Source organism: Barbus barbus, assembly GCF_936440315.1.
Source record: "Barbus barbus genome assembly, chromosome: 17".
Taxonomy (NCBI): domain Eukaryota; kingdom Metazoa; phylum Chordata; class Actinopteri; order Cypriniformes; family Cyprinidae; genus Barbus; species Barbus barbus.
This window is the reverse complement of record NC_136745.1, coordinates 7906311-7918264: the sequence shown is the minus strand read 5'-3', so window position 1 is coordinate 7918264 and position 11954 is coordinate 7906311. Positions and strand designations below refer to the sequence as shown.

At 34.3% G+C, this 11954-nt stretch overlaps 1 protein-coding gene across 1 annotated transcript; it reads right to left on the bottom strand.

Annotated features, from left to right (window-relative positions):
* Positions 1 to 325: 325 nt before the first annotated feature.
* On the bottom strand, positions 326 to 3516 carry LOC306883699 (uncharacterized protein). Its single transcript, XM_079439108.1, has 5 exons — positions 3370 to 3516; positions 2478 to 2810; positions 1827 to 2060; positions 1163 to 1261; positions 326 to 1080 (listed from the first exon to the last, which is right to left on the bottom strand). Exons 1-5 carry the CDS (start codon positions 3413 to 3415, stop codon positions 1004 to 1006), a joined length of 789 nt encoding a protein of 262 aa, XP_079295234.1. The 5' UTR covers positions 3416 to 3516; the 3' UTR covers positions 326 to 1003.
* Positions 3517 to 11954: the final 8438 nt, after the last annotated feature.

Below are 11954 nucleotides of genomic sequence, written 5' to 3'. Positions count from 1 at the left end.
ATGTAATATTACAGCACAAATGCTTCTTATTGGTTCACCTGACTGAACAGCATCATAAGAGAGTGTGATGAGAAAGAGACTCAAATGCAGCAGTTTGCAGCAGCAGCATCAGTCCAGAGACCAGCATCATTTCACTAAAATCTATTAGTGACATCCGCAGGAGGAAACAAGAGTTCTGAACCCATGTCCTAAAATTAAGTTAATTTGTCTAGATTTATTTTTTCATGTCATTGTTTTACGTCTGTTTAAATTCATTGATATGTGCTTTCTCTGTTAATATTAACTGACTATTTAACAATATGAATGAGCTTGTGACTGCAAAAATAAAGGTTTAATTTCAAAGTTTTATTTTAATTTAACTCAAAAAGCATAACAAATACAGCATTGACTCCATTTATAATTCTTAAAGAATGACATGTTTATCAATATTCTGAGAAAAAAATGCACAAATGTGGTTGAACAGGTTAAAAAACTGCACATGCAAACAAAAGTTTAAAAACCCTGTAAGAAAACACAAGACGACCCAAAACTGAGACACGGATGAAGAGCTGCACACAGATAAAACATAAAACAAGAGACACTGTATATAAAAGAAATCAACCAAAACCAACAGAATAACGTTAAAAAAGAGCAAGAGCAGGAATGTGAAATAAACCCATTTCTAGAAGATATGGAAAATAAACACACAGAATGACTTCACAATCTGCCAGATCTGATTTAGAGAAATAAATATCATGGATGAACAGAAGAGGTTTCAAGTAATGGTATAACATACTGATAGTTCATGCAAAGCATAAAGACAAATGAATAAATAAGCAACAAAGCAACTGTAAAAAAAATATGAAACTTTTACATAATATATTTTTTAATCTAATTAAAGAAGAGCTTCCTAACTAAAACTGTAGAAAGCATGTTCTGCTGTTGACAGGTGGAAGCAGGATTCATGTGAGAATATGTGACATTAAGGATCATTTCTCATAGATGTGATGATCTGCTGCTGGTCTCATGGATCTTCTGCTGTGTGTTCATGTCCTTCTCTAAATCTTCTCATTCTCAGTTTATGATCTTCCTGTTTCTTTCCTAAAATCATCACATTATCATCACCTTCACACTCTTAATATGTGCATGTCAAATTCATGAAGATGATAATAATGTCTCTCACCTGACGTGTGTCTCATGTAGATGTGAAACCCTCCTAACAAACCCAACAGAACCATCAGCTGAAAACACCAGACCAGCACAAACACAGACGCTGAAGACACTGAAAACAACAATCAGACAGAAATCAGAACTCATCCTTCATGTTTCCAGAAGCGTGTTTAGTTAAACTCATGTCACATTCTGATGTCTGTGTGCTACTGGTCACTGCAGAGGACAAACTAGAGTCACACATGCAGTAGTTGGTTCTGTAATAAAACATCAGCGCAAAATAAGCTGCTTTCTCTCTCTGAACCAAATCAACACAATTCACCAAAGAGCCCAATTAGGAGAACTGCCTGTTTTACGTTATTGTTGTTGATGTGTTTTTTATACTTGGACATTCATGTATTAACCCACTCTATGGGTGAGATTCATACCAGCTGATGAGAAAAAAGAAAAAAACTCTTAAGAATCAACTAAAATGTAAAGAGTCAGGAGGTAAAACCATCACAGTTCACTAAAATACGCATCAGAGATATTACACTCTGGCATAAGGGGATTTTGTGGTGACATGTGACTTGGACATGTTCTTGACAGGTTTTGTGAGATTTGTTCATCTTCATCACTCTTGTTGCTGTTCCTGTGGTTTTTATAAATACGTGGGCATTCATGTATTAGAAGCTCACCAAGACAAGGTTTGACACTAACGGTCTTCTGTCCGTGACTGACGTGGTTCTTCACACCACAGCTGATGCTTCCATTAGTTCCCTTATCCAGATCAATGCTGGAGTTTCCATCAATCAGTGGATCTCCATTCAGAGTCCAGCTGTAGAGGAGCTGATCCCCCTCAGAGGAGCAGGACACCCTCATCGCCCCACTAGAGGAGCAGCTGATTGATACTTTCACTGAGCCAATAGGAGCTGGAGGGAGGGACACGTGACAGTCACACAACTCTTGAGTCAAGACATTATTAAATAAAATGTATTGCTGAGGTGAAAGCTGGACTGAATTAAACATGCCGCATAAGATATTATGTGACAACAATGTAGAAAAACTGTCTGAAATGCTTTCACATGATATTTAATCATGATATTTAATGATAGTTTTTAAAACAGTAGGCAGTGTACAGTAAGCAACATGCTAGTATTTCAATATAGTTTTGAAAGTGCAGTAAAGTACATGAAAGTGCAGATGAATTTGACTAAATACTTTTAAATATTCAATAATGCGCTGCAGGAATAAAAACCTGCACAGATTTTCAGCTGATTCATTTTCATGAGAGTGAGATCTTTGGAGAACATGAGATTGTAATGAGTCTGAAGAGAGAGTTTCTGTACCTTCAACATTCACTTGAAGAACTGTAGATGTGTCTGAGCTGTCTGAAGGATAACTGAGTGTTACTGTGTAATTCCCTGAATCTGCTCTGATCACGGGGTTTATTATCAGAGTCCCATTAATGACTGTAACTTCAGATCTGTTCCTATAAAGACCACATTCAGTCTCTTTCTTTTTGCCATTCTTTACTCTACAAACTGGATCAGATGCTGTGTCGTAGTTTATTATCTTTTGTATCTTGACGTCATTATTACTAGGGTTCAGCAGACAGAGTTTGTGTCCCAGAGCTGCATAACAGATATCAGACTGATTAAACCTGCAGGACCGATCCAGACCTGAAGAACAGAACACACACACACACACACAGAGAGAGAGAGAGAGAGAGAAATGTGTTTATAAAGAAAGAGAGAAGAACAGTGGATTTGAAGGAGTGAACGAGGAAATTAGACAGAGAGCTGTAAGAAAGTAAGAAACAGAGGAAAAGAATCTGAACCATTTTTAATAAAATGTTAGCTAAGTTTGCAAGGTAAAGTAATATGTTTACTGTTATACTTTTCAAAAAGAGATTTCTCAGAAGAGTTTATTCAGATGAAGGAGGGGGTGATGAATTTAGACTCCTTCACATAATGAACTAATGAAATGAAGCCACAAACTTCAAATTTTGACTTCACGAGTCTGTAACACAGATGCTGTATTCTATTACTGTGACTTAAACTCTTTCATCTCACAAATTAATTACTCCACTAACGTTACACTGTTTAAAATACTATTGAAACACTAAACAAAACTTAAACACTTAAAAAAGAAAGCAATATTACTACATCACTGCAGACTGACTTTTTTAATATTTGAGAGGATCATCAGCAGCATGAGTGTGATGTGAAAGAGACTCACATGCAACAGTTTGCAGAAGCAGCATCAGTCCAAACATCAGCATCATTTCTCCAAAGTCCAGTTTCCAGAAGAGCCCGATCCCAGCAGAAGAGTGTGATGCTGCTTCAGTCACTCAGTCACTTCTTTCTCTGACAGAAGAGCCCGACTGACACTCATCTGTGTACTCACAATATATATATAATACACCTACTGCAGTTTCTGTGAGAGAAGAGGAAGTTGAGATCATATGCTGATGCAGTTTGGGGTTTAGCGTCTTGCACAAGCCAAGTTACAAAAATAACTAGAACATAAATTAGTTTTTCTGTCATTGTGCGGCCACAGGGAAAAACTGGCTGTGGTGAGACTGAGAATAAAAACCGTTGCTGAAATCTACTAAAGAAAATATCTGTCATGATTTTCACATCTTTATCGATTTTTATCCAAATTTGAATCCACGAGGTCTGGCACAAAATCATAATGTTAACTTCAATGTGAATTTGACCATCATAAGTACATCAAACCACTAAAACAAAATATGAGGGATAAAATGACCTGCGTTGTGAATCAAATATACAAGAAAAACAGCTAAATAAACCAGATGTCATAAGGATTTTTATAATGTCAAATTTAAGCCCTGCATGTGTCATTTTAAAATGCATTAACAAAGGTCTCAGTGATCACTGCAATTTGTAAAAACATTTTTCCTGATAAAGAATCTCAGTTTGTACTGAAATGATGACACTGAGATCTCTGTCGTTACTCAAGTTCATCACACGAGGTCTCCATCAGCACAGCGCTATCAATGTGTTGCTATAGTAACAGCCGACTTTTTCAGCATCAAGTCTGGCCTAAATCCTATATGGTTCAATTTTGATTGGATTTGAGAAAATATTGAAAATATGTTGTTTAAGATTTTGAAATCGGATTACAGCGTTGGTTCATTTGAAGAAATTGCGACAGAAATATATTACGATTGCCCGGTAGAATGTTCTTCTCAAAGCAATAATAATAACAAGACATTTATATTAATTCATAAAAATTCATTACATAATTCTATACATTTTTTATGAATTTTAACAAATCCAGAATAAAATTCTAAAACATTTCATATGGCTATATTATTGTAAAATATTAAGTTGAAAATGTTAACGTCTAAAGTATTTTAAAAATAAAGTTTTGTAAATGCAATTGATTTAAATTATTAAAACAGAGTCCAGAAAATGAAAAATTCCAGAAAAATTGAAGTTCTAATGACATCTAAGACTACAAATTGAAGTAAGCATATACTTAATTACTGTTAAAATTATGAGGGGGTCCTTGGTAAGTGGCCCCTGCCCTACATCACCTTACTGCGTCTCTTGCTGCTGCCACACAAGGGCCAGAGGCAGATGTTCTTTGTGGTGAGTTTTGCGTGATTCCCCCCACCAAAGATGAACTAAACTTAATAGCTGTGTTTAAACGCACCCAAATAATCAGTTTATAATTGAATTGATGGCTCAATCAGACTGAAAACCTTCATCTAAATACCTCTGACTCAAATTAAATGTCAGCTGAATTGGTAGGCATGGTGTAGACCTGAAATAATCAGATTAAGAGGAAAAAATGAAGCATGTAAATGCTTGAATCCAACTCTCCTCTTAATCAGATCCAAAAATACCTTGCACAGATGCACAGTACTGTGATGCAAATGTTTACATATGTTTAATGTCAAGTATATGACGAGTTTATTTGTAAAAACAGATTTTTTTTTAAATCATGTTTTTATTATGTTATCATATTTTTATTGTGGTAGTTAGCTGTTTTTTAAGTTTTTTATCCTAGTCAAAATAACCCGACTGCAGTTGGATTGAGATTAATTGGAATGCACAATGAAAAAAACATGATTTCTGTTAAAAAATACTTATATTTAATATATATATAATAATATATTTATTTACGTCTCATGTCTTAAAAAACTGGTCAGTGGAGGACACTGCAGATTCTGATATACTAAATCTTTGCTTAAAAAATTCTTCTGGTATAAATTCTAGCTTTCTTTTTGGATATGTCATCATGGCAAACTCCATGATGGTTGCTTTCTCCAGTTCTGAATGTGTCAACTGGGTTTTGTCCAGATTACATGTAATGAACATTTAAGCAAATATGTGATATGAATTGCAATATTTAGGGTTCATGTAAACAAATTGGTTCTGCTGCCACCTGCTGGATAAATATAGAGTAACAGGTTTTCTTCATTATGAGCTGACTGAGTAAATCTTTAGAGATGCTTTATAAAAAAATACTGCTTCGTGGTTATTTAGAGTTTTTTTTTTCTTGATTCTTGACCCAGTCTTGATCCTTTTATTTTCCTTCATTTTTCTTTTAATAAAAAATATTGTGCATCTAAATCGCATATAGCCTATTGCCCTTCTCTTATTTATAGTAGTATGTTAAGATGAGAAGTTGGACTCGTTTTGGAGCTTTTACTGATGTCAGTCTTTATCTGTGTGTGAAGTCTCTCAAGGTTTCAGTGTATAATGTGTGTGTATAAGATGAGCTCATGGCTGCTGTATCCTCTGGAGCGTGACTTCATCTATGTGCACAAGCCGCTGGTTCACCTGCGCTTCGAGGAGATCTCATGCATTAACTTCGCCAGAGGAACCACCACCACTCGCTCTTTTGACTTTGAAATAGAGACCAAGCAAGCAGAATAACCAGTACACCTTCAGACACTGAGAGGTAAACCTCATCATCAAGAAAACACAGACAGCTTCTCTTCTTCAGACTCTTCTTTAAAACATCACTTCTCCTCTGTCTTATGTAGGAAAGAATATAGAAAACTCTTTGACTTCAAAACTTGACTTTCAAAACATTTATTTGGTTCAAGCCAAAATTCACAAAAGTAAAATGCACAGTAGGGCTGGGCAATATAATCCAAATTTATTGTTATAATTCATTATAGTTAGAAATGATACATTTCTATTAATGTATTTGCTGTGGGGAAAAGTCTATCAATACTTTATAAATCTATAAACAATTTAGCTAATAATACAGTTACTAGCCATTTAAATGTTCAATGTCAAAGTTTTTTGTCTTTAATCAAGGATTAAATTGATCAAAGGTGACAGTAAATACTTTTTTGATGTTACAAAATGATGTTACATGCTGTTCTTTTTCCTGTTTATCAAAAAATCCTGAAAAGAAATATGATTTCCACAAAAAAGTTATATTAAATTAAATATTACAGTTTTTTTCAACTGCTTACACACATTTTCCAAACTTTGCCTCTTTTTTTCCAAACTTTACACACAAATCCAAGAATTGCACACACAAAATGCAAAATGCCTCACATCTCTTGCAAAATGAAGCTCTGCATCACAAACACATCTCAAAACAAACATTTGCAAGCACCTATGCCATAATATTAATTACTGTTAGATTTTTGTATGTTACATAGAAAACTGTGTGTTGTGTTTTGCAAAAAGGCCAAGAATTAGTGTATGGTTTTGCAGATTTTGAGTGTTGTTCTGGTGTTTGAGTGTCAGGTTTCAGAAATTATGTGACAAGTAAAGATTTTGTGTGCAAGCAGTTGAAAAAAAGCTGTAACTTTGATAATAATCAGAAATGTTTCTTGAGCAGCAAATCAGCATATAATGATTTCTGAAGGATCGTGTGTTAATTTATAATATTTTACAATTACAGTTTTTTACTGTTTTTTAATCAAATAAATCCTGCATTTATGAGCATAGGAGACAACAATATTTAAAAAATCTTACATAACCAAACTATTGAACAAATTCAGGTTTCTTCTGCTTCTCCATGTTGTTAAAACATGCGCATGAGTGCAGATCATCATATCTCGCAGCAGTAACTCTTTGGCACTTTGGTCAAAACGGAAAAGCAATTAAAGAATTTGCATGCCTGTTGAGTGCAATTAAATGACAGTAATCATAACTATGTGAGTACTCTTATAATATTTTCTCTCTCATACATAAAAATGATCATTCGCAATGTTGGATAATAACACCATAAAGTCACATTATATCACATGTGCAGTATCCATTTCCTTTCTTTCCCTTGTATCCTTTCTCTTACTGGTTCTGACAGATGACTATTAGTGATCATGTTTTCTTCCAAATGTTGTCTGAGTTATAATTGAATAGATTACGCTAGGATATGAGGCGCTATGAGGCACCACGTAGGATTTAAATCAAACTTCGCTTATCAATACATACATAACACACGTGCATATACACCTATAAATTACTCGCATATACATGTACTATTGGATGTTCAAAATACATATGAAATACACGTGCACACTAATATGAAATCCATACCAATACATATTATGTTAGTAATGAATGCATATACACTTGTGAATAACTTGCATATACATATAAACTTCCATGCAAATACACCTATAAACACTCGCACATACATATACACGTGTGTTTATAGGTGTATATGCATGGAAGTTTATATGTATGTGCGAGTGTTTATAGTGTATATGCATGGAAGCTTATATGTATGTGCGAGTGTTTATAGTGTATATGCATGGAAGCTTATATGTATGTGCGAGTGTTTATAGTGTATATGCATGGAAGCTTATATGTATGTGCGAGTGTTTATAGGTGTATATGCATGGAAGCTTATATGTATGTGCGAGTGTTTATAGTGTATATGCATGGAAGCTTATATGTATGTGCGAGTGTTTATAGTGTATATGCATGGAAGCTTATATGTATGTGCGAGTGTTTATAGGTGTATATGCATGGAAGTTTATATGTATGTGCGAGTGTTTATAGTGTATATGCATGGAAGCTTATATGTATGTGCGAGTGTTTATAGTGTATATGCATGGAAGCTTATATGTATGTGCGAGTGTTTATAGGTGTATATGCATGGAAGCTTATATGTATGTGCGAGTGTTTATAGTGTATATGCATGGAAGCTTATATGTATGTGCGAGTGTTTATAGGTGTATATGCATGGAAGCTTATATGTATGTGCGAGTGTTTATAGTGTATATGCATGGAAGCTTATATGTATGTGCGAGTGTTTATAGTGTATATGCATGGAAGCTTATATGTATGTGCGAGTGTTTATAGTGTATATGCATGGAAGCTTATATGTATGTGCGAGTGTTTATAGGTGTATATGCATGGAAGCTTATATGTATGTGCGAGTGTTTATAGTGTATATGCATGGAAGCTTATATGTATGTGCGAGTGTTTATAGTGTATATGCATGGAAGCTTATATGTATGTGCGAGTGTTTATAGTGTATATGCATGGAAGCTTATATGTATGTGCGAGTGTTTATAGGTGTATATGCATGGAAGCTTATATGTATGTGCGAGTGTTTATAGTGTATATGCATGGAAGCTTATATGTATGTGCGAGTGTTTATAGTGTATATGCATGGAAGCTTATATGTATGTGCGAGTGTTTATAGGTGTATATGCATGGAAGCTTATATGTATGTGCGAGTGTTTATAGGTGTATATGCATGGAAGCTTATATGTATGTGCGAGTGTTTATAGTGTATATGCATGGAAGCTTATATGTATGTGCGAGTGTTTATAGGTGTATATGCATGGAAGCTTATATGTATGTGCGAGTGTTTATAGGTGTATATGCATGGAAGCTTATATGTATGTGCGAGTGTTTATAGGTGTATATGCATGGAAGCTTATATGTATGTGCGAGTGTTTATAGGTGTATATGCATGGAAGCTTATATGTATGTGCGAGTGTTTATAGTGTATATGCATGGAAGTTTATATGTATGTGCGAGTGTTTATAGTGTATATGCATGGAAGCTTATATGTATGTGCGAGTGTTTATAGTGTATATGCATGGAAGCTTATATGTATGTGCGAGTGTTTATAGTGTATATGCATGGAAGCTTATATGTATGTGCGAGTGTTTATAGGTGTATATGCATGGAAGCTTATATGTATGTGCGAGTGTTTATAGTGTATATGCATGGAAGCTTATATGTATGTGCGAGTGTTTATAGTGTATATGCATGGAAGCTTATATGTATGTGCGAGTGTTTATAGGTGTATATGCATGGAAGCTTATATGTATGTGCGAGTGTTTATAGTGTATATGCATGGAAGCTTATATGTATGTGCGAGTGTTTATAGGTGTATATGCATGGAAGCTTATATGTATGTGCGAGTGTTTATAGTGTATATGCATGGAAGCTTATATGTATGTGCGAGTGTTTATAGGTGTATATGAATGGAAGCTTATATGTATGTGCGAGTGTTTATAGTGTATATGCATGGAAGCTTATATGTATGTGCGAGTGTTTATAGTGTATATGCATGGAAGTTTATATGTATGTGCGAGTGTTTATAGTGTATATGCATGGAAGTTTATATGTATGTGCGAGTGTTTATAGGTGTATATGCATGGAAGTTTATATGTATATGCAAGTTATTCACAAGTGTATATGCATTCATTACTAACATAATATGTATTGGTATGGATTTCATATTAGTGTGCACGTGTATTTCATATGTATTTTGAACATCCAATAGTATACATGTATATGCGAGTAATTTATGTGTCTATGCACGTGTGTTATGTATGTATTGATAAACGAAGTTTGATTTAAATCCTACGTGTATGGAGCGAATTTTGTACCAATATTCATCAAACAAATCCAGTGTTTTGCGAATAAACACAATCTGCTTTGCAAAGAAAAACTCAACTTTCAAACAAACGCAAAGTGATTTTCAAATACAAAACTCTTTGAGAGAAAATGCAGAGGTATGGGCAAATATATGTATTGTGTGTTACAATTGTGAGACTCATTTGCCTTTTTATGAGGAAACTTGGCTTGATTTTCTCACAAATGCATGCAGGCTGATTTTCTCACGTGTGCAATTGAGCAACTTTCTTTTCCAAAACAGCAGATGGCGCTGTTGGTCAATTTACGCTAGTCTCCTGAGACCTGAAACACCTCTTAACCTTTTCAGACCAATATGAGTGGGGAACAGGTGAGTTTCTGTCTTACTAGATCTATAATTAACCATTTAGATGTTTTCACAAAGCAACTCTACTACAGTGTCAGTGAAATTCACAACAAGTGCTGTAAAGTTGTTAACATGATTGATTAGTTAAAAAATCAGAGGTGACATGGATAAACATTTAACTAGGCTGTCTTTCCCTATAAAAACTGATCCGTACCTCTTATCCTCTGTTGGATCGTGGGATATAGAATATACATATATATTGATACAATTGTTCAACATTCAAAACAATGCAGGGGTATAACAATGTATCGTGTCACAATATACTGTAATACTAAAATGCAAATGTATAGTGGATAGCGACAATATTGTGTACCAAAAATGAAAGCATTTTGAATTTTATTTTTACATTATTTAAGTAAGATTTATTGTATTTCTTCTACAGTTTTTCTTTGCAAAGTAGATTGTTTATTTGCAAAACACTGGATTTGTTTGATAAATATTGGCACAAAATTCACTCCATAAGGCAAGGCAAGGCTATAATCACTGGGAAGGCTCCGTAGAGTAGCTATTGCTAGGATATACGCAAACAATACTCGACATCTAGCAAGCGGAAGTCCATGGTTTATAAAGCCTTAGTGATTAGTGTGATCAGCTGTGTAATCAGTGAAAACAGCTGTGTGTGTCGTCAGTGCAATGAATGATGGGGATTGTAGTGAAGTGCAAGAGTCCATGCGGTGAGTGGGTGACCTCTGGTGGTGATTAACCGGAAATGCATGGACCAGATTCATGACAAGGAGGACCCCAATCTTGGATGCAAATGTTGGTCTGCAGTTATCAGCTTATTTCTAATAAATTCAAACAAATATATAAAGAAATATTCTTATTAAAACATTATAAAGCTTGACATTTGAAGATTTACTTATCTTCCCATCATTCTGTAGAAAGTCCAAATGAAAGTGTCTTTGTTTTTTGTAATTTTGTCAATTTAAAATAATTTATTACTGAATATCAAGTTTGAATAGTTGTCAGTTATTACATTGCTGTACAATTTAAATTTGTACAGTTACAGGAACATGCCTAAATCGTGCTTTTTCTATAAATATTGATTAAAAGCTTTATGTTATAATTTAAAATTTACAGAAAGCCTAAAAACTTAGGATTCATGCCTCTGATGCTTTATAATAATGGTACCTTAAAATGAGTTTTGTTAGTGTATTATGCTGAATTCTGTAGATACTGTAGTTAATATTTAATGTTTGATAGTTAATATCTATTTTCTTTCAGTAGATGAGTCTTTCAACCCTGGAGAAGAGGATGACGACATCCCAGAAGATTAAGTGATTTTAACCCTTTTTTTTTCCTTTTCCTTTTTTATTTTTAGATGGTTTGTCAGTTTTTCACTCTGATAATATAATGCTGTCTCTGTGCAGTTATTACAGTAACGCTTCAGAGAGTGATAGTGAGGCAGATGATAGAGACAGTGAGGATGAAGGCAAGAAGAAAAAAGCTGAAAAGATGCCTAAAAAAGTGGTGAAGAAGAAGAAAGAGAAAAACACAGAAAGAGGTTGTACTTTTTTGTCAATATCTCAGCATTATATCAATATCTCTTGGATTTAAGGCATTAGAGAGATGCACCA

Bases quoted from the DNA above. Each gene is read 5' to 3' on its own strand.
- LOC306883699 (XM_079439108.1), bottom strand. From the start codon at position 3,415: ATGATGCTGATGTTTGGACTGATGCTGCTTCTGCAAACTGTTGCAT. The intron at 2,061-2,477 runs GTACAGAAACTC...CCCTCCCTCCAG, and splicing joins TCTTCAAGTGAATGTTGAAG to CTCCTATTGGCTCAGTGAAA. The intron at 1,262-1,826 runs GTGAGCTTCTAA...TGTTGTTTTCAG, and splicing joins TAGTGTCAAACCTTGTCTTG to TGTCTTCAGCGTCTGTGTTT.